Source organism: Medicago sativa, chromosome 2, assembly GCF_051527215.1.
Source record: "Medicago sativa cultivar Bolivia chromosome 2, Bolivia_mono, whole genome shotgun sequence".
NCBI classification, from domain to species: Eukaryota; Viridiplantae; Streptophyta; class Magnoliopsida; order Fabales; family Fabaceae; genus Medicago; species Medicago sativa.
Genome location: NC_140750.1, coordinates 25,957,713 through 25,975,613, shown reverse-complemented (window position 1 = coordinate 25,975,613; position 17,901 = coordinate 25,957,713). Strand labels below are relative to the sequence as shown.

General features: G+C 33.1%; 2 protein-coding genes across 3 annotated transcripts; both read right to left on the bottom strand.

The window, feature by feature from the left end:
• Positions 1-1,089: 1,089 nt before the first annotated feature.
• LOC146945814 (putative xyloglucan endotransglucosylase/hydrolase protein 23) lies at positions 1,090-3,280 on the bottom strand. Its single transcript, XM_085744095.1, has 3 exons — positions 2,707-3,280; positions 2,182-2,375; positions 1,090-1,890 (listed from the first exon to the last, which is right to left on the bottom strand). Exons 1-3 carry the CDS (start codon positions 2,974-2,976, stop codon positions 1,470-1,472), a joined length of 885 nt encoding a protein of 294 aa, XP_085600221.1. The 5' UTR covers positions 2,977-3,280; the 3' UTR covers positions 1,090-1,469.
• A 3,147-nt stretch (positions 3,281-6,427) lies between these two features.
• On the bottom strand, positions 6,428-8,513 carry LOC146945813 (F-box protein CPR1-like). 2 transcript variants are annotated; one of them, XM_085744092.1, is made up of 2 exons: positions 8,350-8,513; positions 6,428-7,802 (listed from the first exon to the last, which is right to left on the bottom strand). In XM_085744092.1, exon 2 carries the CDS (start codon positions 7,791-7,793, stop codon positions 6,561-6,563), a length of 1,233 nt encoding a protein of 410 aa, XP_085600218.1. In that variant the 5' UTR covers positions 7,794-7,802; positions 8,350-8,513; the 3' UTR covers positions 6,428-6,560. The 2 variants fall into 2 exon arrangements, with proteins under 2 accessions (XP_085600218.1, XP_085600219.1); XM_085744093.1 differs by lacking the exon at positions 8,350-8,513 and adding an exon at positions 8,266-8,313.
• Positions 8,514-17,901: the final 9,388 nt, after the last annotated feature.

Here is a 17,901-nt window from a genome sequence, read left to right as displayed (position 1 = left end):
AGATTCAATATGGTGAGCTGCAATCCTGCTTCTACTCCAGCTAAATTAAATCTGAAATTTTTGTATATATAATAAAGATGAGGAGCTAGTTGACCCTACATTGTCCAAACAAATTGTAGGATCCATGAGATATTTGTGCAATACTAGGCCAAATATAGTTTTTGTTGCTGGTATAATTAGCATGTTCATGAGTGAACATAGAAGCTCTTGCTTGCATCTAAAAGAGTAATAACATACATCAAATGAACTTTAGACTATGGTATATTGTTTGCTGCAAATGTAAAAGAAACCAATATGAAGGTAGTAGCTTACTCTGATGGCAGATTGGTGTTGAGATAAACAAGACAACAAAAAGCATTTATGGATACTTGTTCAAGTTCCTTGATGTTCCAATATCCAATCCTGATGTACTAAGAAACAGTATTTCTCTTTCAACATGTGAATCTATAGCAGGTTTGTCAAGCAATATGGTTAGAACTTGCGTTAAGGTGACTGAAAATTCAAGTTTGCAAGCATATAACTTCGTTCATAGACAACAAATCAATTATTGACCTAGCTAAGAATCTAGTGTTGCATGGTAGAAGCAAACACATAGAGACAAGATTTCACTTTATTAGAGAGCAGGTGAACAAGGATGTGCTGAAGGTTATCCATTGTCCAACAGAAGAACAACCAGCTGATTTTTTTATAAAAGTTGTGAAAGTTGACAGATTTGTCAAGTTGCGAAGTATGATTGGAATGGTGAAGTTAGAGAACTTGAATTAAGGGAAGATGTTCGTTTTAATTCAAGTTAGTTGATATGATAACTTAGTTAAGACTGGTTGTTAAGTTTGTTAGCTATTTTAGTGGAAGTTAGCTAGTTTTCGTTGATTACTTGTATATCAAGTAACTCACATATGTTGTATATAAAATCCATGTAACCTCACATTTTCATTGCTAATGAGAATAACAAACTACAATCACATTGAACTCTCTTTCTTCTCTCTCAAAATTTGATTGCTTGCTATGCAAACTTTCTTTGTTGCGCTAGCAATATGGGGACCAAAATAGCAACCATCGCAAAAGAATCAAGTGAAGAGCGTAACAAAGAAGCCAAATGCGTACAGATGCGTTTTAATCTCAAACCAATGTATATATGAACGAAATAATATACAATTTCACCACTTATTGCTATCATTATCATACATGCCTTTTTTTTTCTTACACACATACAATGTAATAATGCACAAAACATAAACGATCAATCCTATAGTTTCAATTATAAATTTACTTAAGAAAAAAATCACATATATTTCATGCGTCCAATATAAGGCTTTTATGTGTAGGGGTCCTCTATGGCGACTACATGGCGCGGCCTCTAAAACCAATAGATCTAATGAGAGAAAATTTCAGTCTCGAGATCTAACGATTCTAAAGGCCATTGTGCAACCGCCATAGAGGATATAAATCCGAGCTTTTACACTTTTATATTACAATTTGTGTGGTTTACTGGTAATACATTCAGCTGGGAAGCCTTGTGGGAACCGTTTAGTATCAGTGCAGTAATTATATATCATGTAATTCTTTTGCACCCAACGAATTTTATGTATCCCTTTTGAGTCAAGTGATTCTCTTAACCATGATTGGGATGTGGATGATGATGATGGAGATTTGTTTGAAGAACAAGAAGAACCTGAAGAAGTCCATATACAAGCTTGTGCATTGAAGTTTCTATATGAGGAAATGAATGGGGCATTGGTCCAATCTGTTTTCACAATCCCACCTCTAGTGGCCCAATTATCTGCATTCCAAAGACTTGAATATATCCTCATGGCTTGGTTCTTTGGAAAAGGAACCCCTTTTGATTCTAAATTCTTGAACTCCCTTATTGGTCTTCCATCCACAGAGAATCTATATGAAAGTAAAATTTAATTAAAAAATTATTATAAGAATAAATAAATTAACATCATAATTATAATCAGGGAAAGGTAACGAGTGCTCTAAGGACACTCTTTAACAACCTTAAATAGTAAGTTATTATAAAAATTGATGAATTTAATATATCATAAATTGAACTATTTGGTTTTTGCAATAAACATTTTCTTAATTAAGAATCGTTAAAGAGTGTCATTAGGACATTCGTTAGCAAGACCGTTATAGTTATTCTTGAAAATGAATAGGAATATGAGTATATAATATTACATGATGCTTTTAGGATTCCAAAGAAGGGAATATGTGTGGAAGTCCTTGGTAGGGTCAAACCACAAATAGAATTGTTGCTCTCTATTCCCTTTCCCTTGTGTGAATATGTTTGTATGAAGAATATAAGGATCACCACTCAAGTTCCCAAGAAATTCAAAGTCTATTTCATCATGAGTAGACCCTAGAGAAGATAGCTGCATCAATCACAAGTAAACATGCATATTTAGTATTTGATTTCATGTGATGTCAAAAAATATTAATCATCAACCTTATTATATCATGAAACCATTAAGTATAAAAAAAATGCATGTTCATTTCAATACTTTAAAAAAAGTATTGGCAAAGGGAAAAATTATTATTGAAGTGATATTAATGATCATTTTACGACATTGTTCTTGATCGAGGAGGCCTTTAAACATTTGTCGTTTTAGATCATAAACTCAAACTTTTACAATAGGGCTTTATACATCTCATGAGATTAAAAATAATATTTCATTAAAATATATAAAATTATATTTTGCTTACATAATAGGCTGTGACAATGCCAGCAGAGTTACCAGCCACAAGTTTGAGTTGCATATCAATTTTCCCAAACAAGTACTCATATTTGGAACGAAAGCCAGAGCCAGAAGATTTGTCTAAGGTGAGGCTGAGACTGTTCCCATTCTCTAGTACATTGGCACGAGTGTCACCCCATGTTATTTCAAAATCTTTCATAAAATTACCAGCGGATGCATACACCAAAAAAGTGGCAACAAGAAGGATGATTAAACCAATATCACCCTTAAATTTCATTTCAAAACAAATTTGATGATTGCATGCAAAGTTTTCGAGGTATTTATATAGAGTGTAGTGTATCAAGATTGATAATTATTATGAATGTGACAAATAAATATGGTCCAGTCGTAAGGATTTGGCTCATACCCTGCAAAGGTCAAAGGTGTTGTGTTTTCATCGTCAGAGTCGTCGTTTGGATTTTGTTCATGGATAATGTGTAACTAATTTTCTTCGCACTTTCAGAACCTTAAAACTTGTTCTGACTTAGAGCCTCCGAGACCTAATTCAACTAAATTTATCTTTTTTTAAAACAGTTGTTATTATTGTTGTGAGTGTAAAATGATTGGATTTGAATGTGTACGTGTGGTTAGGAATTATTTTTACAAGCGTGTAAAGTGGAAGAGAAGAAGAGGGATCATATTAGTTGACCTGGCTAGTTTAGTGTGCGGCCCACGACAGCTAGCTAATTAGAGATAATTATCAGAGTTTTCTTGAATCATTTGAGTTCTCATTTTTAACAAAATTGTTTGGCTCTAACTGTGCTTGTAGATAAGTACATAGCTTTCAATTTTCTAACATCAAATGTAGTTATAATAGTGTTCTTAGTTCCTTTACTAGATAAACATCATTTGTTTGTTTATAATGTGGGAGTAATAAATAAATATATCCGACTAACTACAATACAAATTATACATATCCAATAATACTCTAGGGCACTGTTTTAAAAAATAATAATAATAACACTCTAGGGCGCTAGTTTATTATAGGCCGTGACTTCGGAAGATTCATAGAGTTGGGTTAATAGGTCTTTAACCCCTGTAATTTAGGTGTCATTTCCAGTTTTTCCCTCTGTAAATTTTTTTTTTATTTACACCCTGTAAAAAAAATTGTTTTGATTTACCCCCCTAATAGGCCAAACAAAAACGAAAATTTCTTGAAAAAAAATAAAATTAGTTTTTGTTTGGCCTATTAGGGGGTAAATCAAAGCAATTTTTTTACAGTGGGTAAATAAAAAAAAATTACAGGGGAAAAATCGAAAATGACTTATATTACAGGGGGTAAAGGCCTATTAACCCTATATATTTTTAAGAGACCTGCATTATATGTTTCTTAAGAACAAATTAAAAGATATTGTACAGGAAAAAGATTAGAGAATATTTCAATCTAAAACAATCAAATATTATCCAGTTTTAGGATTCGGTTTAGGCTTGTATTAAATCTAGATTGTCCGGATGGAAGAGTCGTACTTTATCGTATGGTGGTCATTTAATTCCTCTAAAGTTTGTCTTATCTTTTCTGTCTGTTTATGCTCTTTCCATCTTCATCTCTCCATTATGTATCATCTCCTTTATTGAATCTATTTTTAATAATTTAATTTTTTCTAGGGTGGGTGTGAGGATCATAGGAAAATTGCTTGGGTTGATTGGGAGTCTATTTGTCGGAATAAGGAATTTGATGGTTTAGGGGTTAGGCGGATGAAAGATTTTAATATTGCTCTGTTAGGCAAATGGTGTTGGAGGATTTTAGTCGATAGAGAGGGGTTGTGGTTTAGGGTGTTGGCAGCCCCGTATGGAATGGCGGGAGGGGTGTTTGAATCAAGGTGGTAGAGATTTCTCTTCTTAGTGGAGGGAGGTGGGGCGAATCCGTGGTGGGAGGGGAGTAGAGGGGGAGAGTTGGTTTGAGGAGAACGTGAGGAGGAAGGTGGGTAATGATGTTGATACTCTTTTTTGGACTGATAGGTCGGTAGGGGTGGTTCCTTTGTGTGAGAGATTTAGTTGGTTTTACCTTTTGTCTGGTTTTAAAGGGAAGTCGGTAGCTGAGATGTTCTCCTTGGGCTAGTTGGGGGGGGGGGGGGGGGGGGGGGGGGGGGGGGCTTGGAAATGACGGTATGGGTTGTTGGCATGGAAGGAAGAGTCGGTAGATGAGTGTAGAGCGTTATTACTTGATGTCTCTTTACATGTTAATATTCCAAATGAATGGAAGTGGCTTCCTCGTCAAGGATAGGGTTACACTGTTCGTTGTGTCTATCATATGCTCACAAATCAAGAGGGTCATACTTTGGATGCCATTCATGATGGAGTTTGGGTTTTGGCTCAACTTTTGTTTCTACAGCTTTGTGGGGGTTTGACGTTTATTTTTGGAGTTGGCTTTGGTATTGGTGGTTAGCTTTTATTGGTAGCCGTGAGTTGGGCGATGTATTTAGTGGTGTTTTGGTGTATGAGATGTAAGAGTTTTATGTTGGGTGTTCCACCCGACGTCTTTTACTATGTTCTTTCTATTTTATCGGTCTATGTTCTTATTAAACAAAGACTAAGTTATTAATAAATTTTGCCGTTAAAAAAAGAGTCTACTAAGTCAATTTTGTTGAATATTTTACCTCCGATAGTATCATATTGATTCCGTCAAACACATCCTTACATGTATCTGCATTCGCATGAATAAAAGCGAGTGTGTTTGAATGAAGTAATTGAGAAATTTTAAAGAATTTAGAATTCTGGTCAATTCAAAAGATTCAACTAAAATACCACATAAATTTCTATCGTTTTAAAAATTCTTCAAAGTATCATCCTAACAATAGAATTCACCTCAAAATATTTAAATTCCCTGAAAAACTCAAGTTAATTCAAACGTGTGTAAAATTGTAAATTACAGCAAACAATGCTCGTTCTTAATAAAATTATTCCATTAATGTTGTCACTATGATAGTCAACAGCCAAACAAAAAGAAGGTTCGTTCCAATTTTTACAAAAAAAATTAAAACACATGAAAAAGTTATGAGTTGAACTTGTAAAAATGTATAGCAACGTGGTAAAGATATTGCTATCACTAAAAATGAAACCGTTAAAGATCACAGAGATCCAACGCAAGCCGCCACCCTCGCCCTTGGACAGGATTGAAATTTGGCAAAGCAAAGGATTGTATGAGTGATGTCTGAGAGTGAACTAGCATAAAATAGAGTCTAAGAAAATTAAAACAGAGTCTGGCAAAGAGAAAACTATTGCATGGTATTTTAAAGAAAATGAAAATAGCAAACGAAGTAAAAAACATTGTCTATTATTTATGACATGATGGAACTCTTTCATCAATGCTCTAAAAACACGTGCGATTTTCGAATGAGGACACACTTTTGCCATTGTCTACATTGACAAAACAACCAGTCTCAACAAAAACACAAACTTTCACATAAGATTTATGGCTGTCTTACCTCAAACATAACATGAAGAACAGAAAATAAATCAAAATATTTAAAGGCTCACCAATGGCTTATTGTAAACCCTTTCAACAATTGTTATATAGATTACAGGGGAAAGATAGAGAAAAATTATAACATCAAATGCCAAGCACTATAGCCAAAACATCTTTTAGAAGGCAAACGTAATCTATAAGAGTATATTTCAAAAACAAGACTGAAAGTAAAATGGAAAGTAAATGTGTTTTTGAACAGAAACAGCAAGACTACAAAATAAAATTGATAAAGATCTATATTATCATCATATAGCTTCTATAGATTTGTCATATACTTAATAGCAATTACAATATGTGTGGACTTGACAAGCCAATATGTGTACAAACAAGGTAAGATACTATACTACAAACCAAATTCATAAACCTCCAATTGGGAGAAGACTATCCTTATAAATTATTATATCGCCACGATAATACTTGTTTCCTTTAACACCAAGCTCTTCAATCATTTGGGTACTCAAATCAAACCAGACTAGTTCATCGTCATCTTTTATGAAGAATATATCACCTTTCTTCCCTACGCCGATAGGACGTTCAATGCCAGGTAAGGGCTCAACAACAAAGACTTCAACCCATGATTCCTTCACACCAAGTTCACCCAAGATTCTTATGTGAAAAGTAGTTGTTTCATCATATATTATGAAAGCGATGGACCCATTTAACAATGTCAAATGCAAAAGATCATAACGTTCAATTATATCTGAGGGCAACGGTGTTGTAAGGCACACCTCATTACACAAGTCAAATGACACCAAGCGTGGCTCAACCTCATAACAATTAATGCCATCTAGTATACTCCACCAATGACACACTCCATCCATGTACAATTTCTCATTTGCATGTCTACAAGGCATTTCAATATCAAGTTTCCTCCAAGAATTACTTCTTAGACTATATATCTCCCACATACGGTCAACATCTAAATATTTTTCCTTTGGCTCATCTACACCAGTATTGTCGAGAGATAAATCTTCATCCCATGGCTCATCTACATCCGTTATTGGATAGTAAGATAACCACTGAATCACCTTATAATCATCTCTAACACGATCATAACCAAAACCATTAAAATAAACTATAGGGTCTACATAACGTGATTGAGACAATTGAGACAGGAAAGGGCTGGGTGGAATGACTTTGAATTCATCTGTAGTGGGGTTCCAAAATACACATTTTGGGTCACAATCTTTTGCAAGACAGAGAGTCCCATTGACACTAGTTTGACTCAAAATATCAATAAAACGATCATCCTCATCAAGTGGAGGAGGCCAATCTAATTTGACCATAATCTCAAACCTCTCACCAGAAAGTATATACAAAGTATCGTAAAATGCATCACCGGGCAAAGGATTATTTGTATGGTTTAGGAGGATAGAAGTGCCATCATAATAAGAATGATTATTAGAAAGGAAATAGTTGCGATACATGGTCATGAAATGAAGGTTTTCAAACAAAAAGGCCCATGATTTGCGTACGCATCCAAATCGCTTCAAAGATTTTAGAGGTAATTTTGAAAGGATAGAGAAGACAAGATCTTCAAGTATATTGTTGCTAACCTTAACATTTGTGGCAGACACGGATTTCTTCATCTCCAAAAGCTGAAATCACAATTCAAAACAAAAACAGAATATTAAGCAAAATTCATTCCTATCATGACTATAAAATGGAATAAATTACAAAGAATTGAAGAATTCTAAATAAAAATCTCAAAATTTAAAACATAACCATTTCAATCAATTTATTTGCCAAAGAAAAAAAAAATGATACGACCCAATTCGAGTAGGGATCACACTCCAGAAATTAGAGAGAATTTAGAAAGGAAAACATGATTATTTTTCATTCATTCTAATCATGAGTGGTATCTTGCTTATATAAGCTGATCCTATAACAACTACAAAATAGCAATGATAGTTGTACTAGAATTCCAAAATAACTCGTTACAAAAGATAAAGCAGAATTAAACTAATATTATTATAAAACTAACAATCTCTAATAATTAATCCATAATCACTAAGTATCCTATAAAAAATGAAAAAAATTCAGTTCAGAAAAATGGGTTACCCAAATTGAACAATTTTGCGGCTTATGAAGCTTAATACATAAAATGGCAAAAAAATAACCAGAACAGGGATGATAAACACTCACCAAAAGAAGGAGTACGAAAAACTGGGAAGGGTGTTTTGGTAATCACGTTTCGGATCGAGAAGTAGTGAATTTCTAACAGTGTTTCTGAATGAGAGGAAGAAGTGGTTTTGCATGAGATGAGCTCCTTGAAGTCAAATACTCTTTCAACTTCTATCTACTTTATTATGAGTGAAATGGGTCTAGTATTCTCCATCCGTCTCACAATATTAGTCGTTTAAGGTTTATGCACGATTATTAAGGAAATGATTAATTGTGTTGATTTCAATGGTAAAATTAGTAGCATTTACTAAAATATCCTTATTAATTGTAGTTAGTGAAATAGTTAAGTTGGATGAAATTCAATAAATAAGGATATAATAGTGGAAAAAGGTAATAAATGCTGCATCGATATTGTAAAGTGAAAATTATTTTGAAAAAAAGAAAAAATGCTAAAGTGGCTGTAACACCCATACTAGACGTATCTAGAAAGTCTAGCACGTGTGTTAAGTTTAGTACTGGATACATTTAAAATTTACAACATAAAAACTTCGAATGAATTTATATACAACAAACGCGTTCGTACAATATCAATACATCATAACTTGACTGATTTAAAATAAATACATCCTTGAATTCCATATTCTTCATGCTTCGGGTACGAACGAGCTCTTGCTAATAATCCATCCGGCTATTACCTTTACGTCCATCCTGATATCTGAAACAAATAAGGATTGGGATGAGACATAATGTCTCAGTGAGTTCCCCTAAATCCTAGGCTATAGGTAACCTCAGGGGAAACCTACGGTCACCACGTGTCTACATTACAACCTGACGGTTGATTATACGTGTGTGGGGACTTGCTTTCTTAGACGACGGTGCTTGCTAGGGCCGTCTTAATATTCTTAACTTGTTATAGGTTTCTCTGCTATACGTGTCATGGCGGTGAAGGGGGAACTAAAACCGCATTGCCAAGAGTACACTCTAAGCATCAAGGCCCTCTTATATCTCTATCATGACACGATTCTAAATCGGACGATTAGGGGTAACCTAAGATCGTCGTCGGCGTATCTTTCTTTACTTGCTTCTACTTGCTTAATATGTTGTATCTACAACATATCATCTCTTGTCACCTAAGTGATTCTTGCTATTTTACTACTTCTTGACGAACTACGCCAAGTCTCTACTTGTTCTTGACGATCTACGTCAAGGCTCTATGTCATAACATAAACATGTATAATAGATATGCATAGTTAGCTTCATTGATTATGTTAGCGTGTAACAAACAACTTATCTGAGTTCATTTTACGGATTAGTCCCGAGTGGAGTAACCCCGGAAGCTAATCCCTTACTACCGGTGAAGTGCTTAGCAAGAGCGCACCGGACTCCCTTAGTGAACGTGCGGGTCCCTTACGGCTTACCCCATTCCCCTTGGAGAACCTTTTGTACCCAACCTTGGAAGGTATACAAAAGACACGACACCTTAACTTAGTGTAATGCGGCTCCCTTGCGGCTTAACCATTCCCCTTGGGGAACCCCTTGAATCCAACCTTGGAAGGAATTCAACAGACAAAACACTCCTCTTAAAACTTGGTCTTATGCATGAATGAAGGTTATACCTAATCATACTAACTTTCTTACCTCGGATCCCTAGACGATCCCACTAGAGGTAACTATATGCTTGCTTAACTTACTTTGTGAATAGTTATCAATCGATTCACGTCTTGCCATACTCGTATGGCACTTACTTCTATGTGAAGATAAAACTCACATTACCTCGCGTCTTATCAAGCATATTACTAATGCATAGCATTCTATTTCTTTCTAACTATTCTAGTTCTCGATAACTAAACCGAGGCTCTAGTTCTTACCCTTGCTTAATGAATAATTTGCTACCCGATACATGACATGATTCTCTGGTATGCCATGCCTTACTAACATGTATAATACTTGCCTCTCCAACATAAGAATCTTGCTTTTATTGATCATTATTTGGGACCTTGGTTTGAGGGGTTTACTTTCGTAAAAAGACACCACGGAGAAAACCGCGTCGTGAATCCCCATGCCTGCCTGAAGCAAGCAAAACAGTGAGGTTTCTCACTGTCTTACTCGCCTAGGCGAGTAGATTTGCTGGGGAGGCGAGTGGTAGCTCGCCGTGGCGAGTTGGGGGCGAGCAGGACCCCCCCTTTCGGAGTTCTAGCTCGCCGTGGCGAGTTAGGACAGTCCAGAACACTTAAAAATGGTATTTTTGACCCAAAAACCTCAAACCAAGTGTCTCTAAGTATTTTGGAACATAATTGATCATATGAAACTTGTAAAACATGCATATGGCAAGTATTAACATGTATAGCATGCATAACATAAAAAGGGGCAACTAGACTAACACTTAAACCCTAGAATTTCTTATTATTCATAATATACATACATAATAATCATAATCCCAAAGGTGGGAATTCTATCTATGGAACTCACTTAAACATGTTCTTGTAGCATCACAAGGTTCCAAGCCCAATCATGCAAAAACCCTAGCTTTGTCCCTCTTGCTTCCTTTGCTCAAACCATTTAAACTTGTTGTTTTTCTTGAACTCTAAGACACCATAATCTTGGCTTGATCATGAAGAAACCATAACTTGAATCATCTTTGGACTTACCAAGAACCAAACCCTAGCTCTTGATTCCAACTTCTAATTCTTTCCCTCTTAAATTCTTAACCAAGAAGAAGCCTTGCCATTCTCCAAACCAAGTTCCAACCCTCACCCTCAATTAACATCTTCAAACCCTAACTCCATGAATCCTTTCTTAAGAGGAGAAGGAGAGATCAACAAAGAACAAACCTCCCTTGACTTGAAAGATCATGAAGGAAAATAACTTAGATTAAGCTTGCCATGGGAGGAAGAAATTTTAGAAAGATTTGATGGAGAGAAGAGAGGTTGGGCGTGAGAAAGAAGAGAGAAGGGAGAGCAAAAAATCAAAACCAAAACCTAGAGAGAGAAAGGAAAGAAGAAAGTGAGATATTTTGGGGTAATTCCAAATAAGTATCATTCCCACGTGAAACTACCATTTTACCCTTGCCTTGAACGTGTTTAAAACAACTCTACTTTTTCCGTAAAAAGCTGACATCTCATAAAATATTTTCCATTAACCTACTTTTCCATAAATTTAATTCCTCTGGCACGATCAACTGGTAATATACCGATGCTATCAGGCGGGATATTACAGTGGCAATTATTGTAAGACGAAGGGAGTATATAACTATTTTTTCAATAATAAAATAAATACTATCACACTCATGAACAGAAAATAAATAAATGATTTCACACTCATTAATAAAATAAGTATTTATATATAAATGGGATCACACTCATGAATTTGTCAAAAAAAAAAGTATTTATTTATATACAAATTCTAGTTCAATGAGAGAAAATGTCAAAATTGTTAAATTGGTTGTTTTGATAAGAATTTGAACCCCTTTTTTTTTTTTTTTGCTACAAGAACCCGACTTTTTTTATTTATATGTCATATATCGTCATTTCATCAATAGTAAATAGTGAATTTGATATTTCCTTTTTTCAAAAGAAGGGTATTTTTTTTTTGGTCAAAAGAAGAGTATATATTTAATTCTTCCTAACTATATAAATATTTCATGTATGTGAAATGGGTCTAAATAACTTTTTAATAAATACTTTCACACTCAATAAAAGAAATATTTTAATCAACTTTTAGATTAAAAAAACAATTATCTCTTAAAAATCAAGAAGAATTACAAATTTATTTTAAATCTTATCCTCGTAAGAAGAGGCTTTAATAATTCAAAGTTCGAGAGGCTTTAATAATTCAAAGTTCGATTATGAAGTAAATTTATCGTCTTAACGCCGCCTACCTCCAGCGGCCTTTGTCATCATGCAGCAGGAAATCATCAAATAGAAAGCATCTTCGTCAGTCTCATCCTAATATTGCACTACTCCATTTTACAAGTTCTAATTATTATACTGCTTCCAAACTCCACCACTCTTGCAAGTTTAAAGCTGTGAATCAAATTTTTAATCTACCTTTTCTCACCTCTGAATGAATTTTGCAAATGTTTGTTGTTTTGGAAAATGAAATTCAAAACTAAAGTTAGCACCAGCTGCTTAAAAAATGGAATGCAATGAATAACATAAAAAAATATTTAATTTTTTTATATTATTTTAAATTCCTGTGGAAACCAATCATATAGAAAGACATGAATGTGTTATGCTCAGTTGACATAATGCATGTTTATTAGACATTTTTATGGTTGACATAAATACAAAGTAATGAGTTTTATGGATCAGTGAGTGCAAAATAGAAAATGAATGCGATGTTGAATGATCTGTGCAAAACTCAAACACTATTTATAGTGGAAAATTACAAACGGATATTGCTAATGCACATTGCACCACCATATTTTAATAAGTTGATTAACAAATTGGGGGGAATAATTGATGGATGTTAGTAAATGAGTTATATACATATTCAAAAAATATTTGCACAAATTTTTGGTATGCACTATAGAAATACTTAAGAATGCAACAAAGAAAATAAATGTTCAGATTTTAAAATTGAAAGACTCATTAAAATTATTGATCATCATATCATTGATTTTTCGTTAGTTGGAGTTTTTCATCAACTAAAACGATTCTGAAATAAATGTCTTTAACCAACAAATTAACATGAGATGGGGGCAAAAATCATGGACCGTTAAAACCAAAAATTTTTAGCAGCCAAATTTTTTTTAAGGCTCATGCCTTTTGACTAATACAAATACTCCTTCTGTTACATGAACTATTTAAAGTATATGAGTAAATTTTAAAATAATAAATTGAATAGATAAATAAAAAATTTCTTTATAAAATTTCAAGTAGCAATGAAACAAACAAATTAAATAATAAAACTCTTTGTTTTTTTCTTCCATAAATAAAATAGACCGAAAAATTGCCATGAACGCTCCTAATAAAATTAAGGCCTATAATTGTGAAATAATCTCAATTTTAGATAGATGAAATGACAATAGCTATTAGAAACTCAAACACGTATTTGGAGGAGTCGGAGTTTTAACCTCATAAGTAATATAAAATTAGATTGTAAAATAATAATTATTTTACTTATGTAATGTATTTCCGTAAAATTGGATTGGAAAACTTGAAACATAAGAAAGTAGAAAAAAATTTGTCTTAATTAAGAATTTGAATTTAAGATAATTTAAGATAAAATGTTTCTTTTTTAGTTTTTTTTTTTTTTTGTTGCTTTTTTTGTCTTACTTAGTGATGTTATAATGGTTTAGGTTGTAATGTAAGGAAAATATTATTTGAAGATGTCATATTTTATTTTCTCACAATTCAAATTTTATTTTCCAACAATTATGGGTATAAATTTAACCTATCAATATTAAATCTAATAATAATTGTGTTGGGAAAATGACTTTGGAATCAGAAATAATTTTAGAAATCAATCACAAAGAATTTGAATATATATCGGGGGAAAAACAATCAAATTATTTTTGAATCCTTAATCATAATACTTAATAACATGATGATGAAAAAATTTCACATGTTAGAATTTGCTTGGCTTAAAAATATCACCTGACACGTGTTATGATTAGATTGGTTTTATGATCAGATTGAAATATGAAATGGAAGGAATATATAAAATATACTCCTTTCTCATTTTTAAGTTTGATATAAATCAAAAAATGCATTGCTAATTAATAGCATTTACACACTAAAAAAGGCATTCCTTTGTCACTCATTTAATGTTATTCTAAAATGAACTCACTCATATTTTGATAATGAGAGGAATATGATGTTTATAAAAAGGGAAATGTTAACTGGTGCCCCCGGGGCACTGGTTAAGGATATAAAAAACGAAATTATATAATAATTAATGCATTGAAATTGTGTAATTAATTTATAATAAAGTCAAAATCAATTTCTTTTTATGATAATAATTCCCTTTTATGGTATGCTTAATCAGTACCCGGGGTACCGGTTAGCTGGACCCTTATAATAAAACTATCATCCTAAAACAATAGTTTACGTGAAAAAGAATTCAATTGAATTTATACACTAAAAAAGACATTCCTTTGTCACTCATTTAATGTTATTCTAAAATGAACTCACTCATATTTTGATAATGAGAGGAATATGATGTTTATAATAAAGATTTAGTACTATCATCCTAAAACAATAGTTTACGTGAAAAAGAATTCAATTGAATTTTTGCATGTTCCCATTAAAAGTTTCTACTTAATTGATTTTTTGAGTGTTCCCATTAAACAACCTTCTTAGCTAAATCCCCCTATTTAAAGCGAGAACCATTACACTTGTTTGCATTTCTATATAAAAACTTGAATAATGGATCAATTTCATATGCAACATTTCATGCTTGTTTTCTTAATGTTTCACTCAGGAACATTTGGTGCATTCGACTACTTGATGTTGTCCCACCAATGGCCAAGTAGTGTTTGTTCTTCCCCTAGTCAATAATCCGACCCTTGTAAAACGAAATATATGCAGCAGCCAAGATTCTCCCAAGTGATACTCAGCCTTATGCAGGAGCAGTCTTCAACAATACAATATTTGCTAGTCTCGGTGCATATCCAGAACTTATGTGTGAGGCACGTAAAGGAGCTATATATCATCTTTTAGAAATACGAGTTTGTCTAGACGAAACTGGAGCTTCTTATATAAACTGTACTGGTTCCAGGCCGGCCTAAGGGGATGCTACTAAAGCAAGGGTTTTAGGCTCCCGATTTTTTTAGGCCTCATATTCCTATCATTCTAATTCGATATTGGTTGTTTTAAATATATTAAGACAAGTAGTGTGTAATCAAAGGTTGTAAAAGTAAAAAATTAATTTATATTTGTATTATTTCAATATTATTTTGTTATTTTAAGATTTCTAACAATTGGTAAATAATGTCTATATTAAATATTATTTTCATCACACACGCACGCACGCACGCACGCGCACGCAAGCGCGTGCACACACACATATGAAAAAGGTCACGCACTAACGGAGTTGATTATAGCGAAGGAGGTTATACTCTCACAATGTGACAAACCAAAGTTTGATTTCTAGCTGACAAAATACTCATTTATTTAGTGTCTGACACACATCACATAGAATTACTTTCGATTGAAGGAACTTATGAAATTCTTTTCTTAATTTTGTCTTATTTTATCTAAACGCATATAAAAGGCCTCTGTTTAAATTTCGCTTTAGGCCTTAAAATACATTAGGCCGGCCCTGACTGGTTCTTGAAATAGCTGTGGTCCTGGCCCAAACAGAAACATAATATACACACTCTGATGTGATCTAATGTCACCCCCGGCCATAAAATAAAATTATGTACTAATATTAAATAAATAGTGACTGGGATTGTTTTGAGATACTTCTATCTTTTCTTTGGTGCTAGTTATTCAATATTTATATCTGAAAAATGGATACCTTTTAGTTAAGTCAAAAGCTTTTGATACTCATATATTCATTTATATATCACCACTCCTTTTTATTTATCTTTCAAAACATTGTATGTTGTAATTTGCTTTTGATACTCATTTATTTATCATTTAAAAAGTGTAATAAACTATATGAGTATATTTATACTTACTTTTTTATTATCCTAATTATACCCTTTAATAACTTTTTCTATAATAAAGATTGTTGTTGGTGTCACAAAAAAAAAAGATTATATTTTTTTGTTACATCGATCGTTGGTGTTATTGAAATAGAAAATCATGTTTAATTTGGTTTGTCATAGCTAGGAAGCAGCAAACATTTATATTTATATTTTTAATTTTATTCAAAATTAAAATTTCATAAAAAAAAACATAGTTCATAATTTTCAGATTTTAGCGCAGTAAAAAGAGTGGAAAAAAAAGTAATACAAAAGTAATGGCAGCTATAAAAAAATTAGTTGCATTTTTAAAAAAATAAAAAAATAAAGTTAATTAAATTTAATCGTAACTCTATTCCACTAAACCCATCTAGTATGCTATCCACTAAACCATGTTAGTGCGCATTCGCTCCACTTCTCATTTAACTTTCTTACTAGTATGTCGACCTGTGCCAAACACGAATAGAATTGTTAGAATTTCGCCATACTTAATAGAAACAATATCATGGTTTATTAAGTGTCAGTTAAATTCAAATATTGGATTAAAAGAGACGAAGTTGCACAACAATTAAGTGAAAAAACTCGTATATTTAAGCCTTAAAATTTTGGATGAAGATGTGACATCGTTCTCACTTATGTGGTTGCTCTTTCTCCAAATGATTTCTCTTTTGCTACCTAACAATTGCTCATTGTCAACTTCTAAATCGTAAATAGCTACCATTTTATGCAAAACTATAGCACAAAAAATCGTAAATTGGATTAAATAATGATGAGGTAAGTTCTACTATTAGTTATTTGTTTATTACATGGGAACGTTATCTCTTGAAAATAAATAAAACAAATATGCATAGTTAAATTTACTAATGGAATCAAAATTTTCAAGATTTTGATTTTGTATATCAAGAAGTATAATAGTTGAAAGACTCAGTGTAACTGAGATACTTTTGTGGGCGAGATTCAAACCTTCTAAATCTATTGTAATCAAAAGCTTCAAATTATGTGACTAATATCAGTGCTTTGAGACGACACATACAAATCCTTTTTAAAAGAAATTGATGTTATCTGGAAGTGAGAAAATTAATTAAAAAAATGAGCATCCTTTTGTGAAAGGGTTTCCCAAGTAAGTTATCCTAGATATGTCGAGGGGGATTGGCTTAAAGCCTATAGTGGAGAGATATATGGTGGATACCCAATTTTTGGTCAAACAAAGTCATGAATACTCCTATATGTACTACATCTCTCATCCCTATGGTGCGTGATAGTTCTTAATGTGAGGATGGACTTATAGCTCTTAATGGATGCATGGTGCTAAATAGACGCACTTGATCTATCTACCTACGTGAGTGTGAAGGCATAGGCCACCTTTTATAAAAGACTTAGGTAATCTATCTACAACACTCATGAGCAACCAATGGTAACTATTAGGCCTCTATTGCAAAAAATTGTATCGCGGAGTTACCACATTCTTGAAGGGAGTAGCATATGTTTTGAGGGTCTCGTCTTCATTTCATTAAGTTCAAGAGAAATTCACTTATTGGATATAAGATGTTGCCTCGCTTCACTACGTGTTAACTCAATCTTTGTGCCATTAACACTTAAGCATAAAACCTTTCCATCACTTACAGTTTGTTGATGATACTATTTTGTTATGGGTAAAAAGTTGGGATAATGTTAAATCGTTGAAAGCAGTTTTACTTTCGTTTGAAGATATTTCAGGTTTAAAAGTAATTTTCCACAAAAGCATGTTGTTTGGCTGTAATGTTGTCGAGTCATGGTTGCATGAGGCAACTTTGGTAATGAATTGCAAACATGGTCGCCTTCCTTTTTTGTATTTGGGGTTGCCCATTGGTGGGGATCCTAGAAAGCTTCAATTTTTGTTTCCTTTGATTAAGTGTATTTGAAGTAGATGGTCGGGTTCGAAGAATAGGAATCTCTCATTG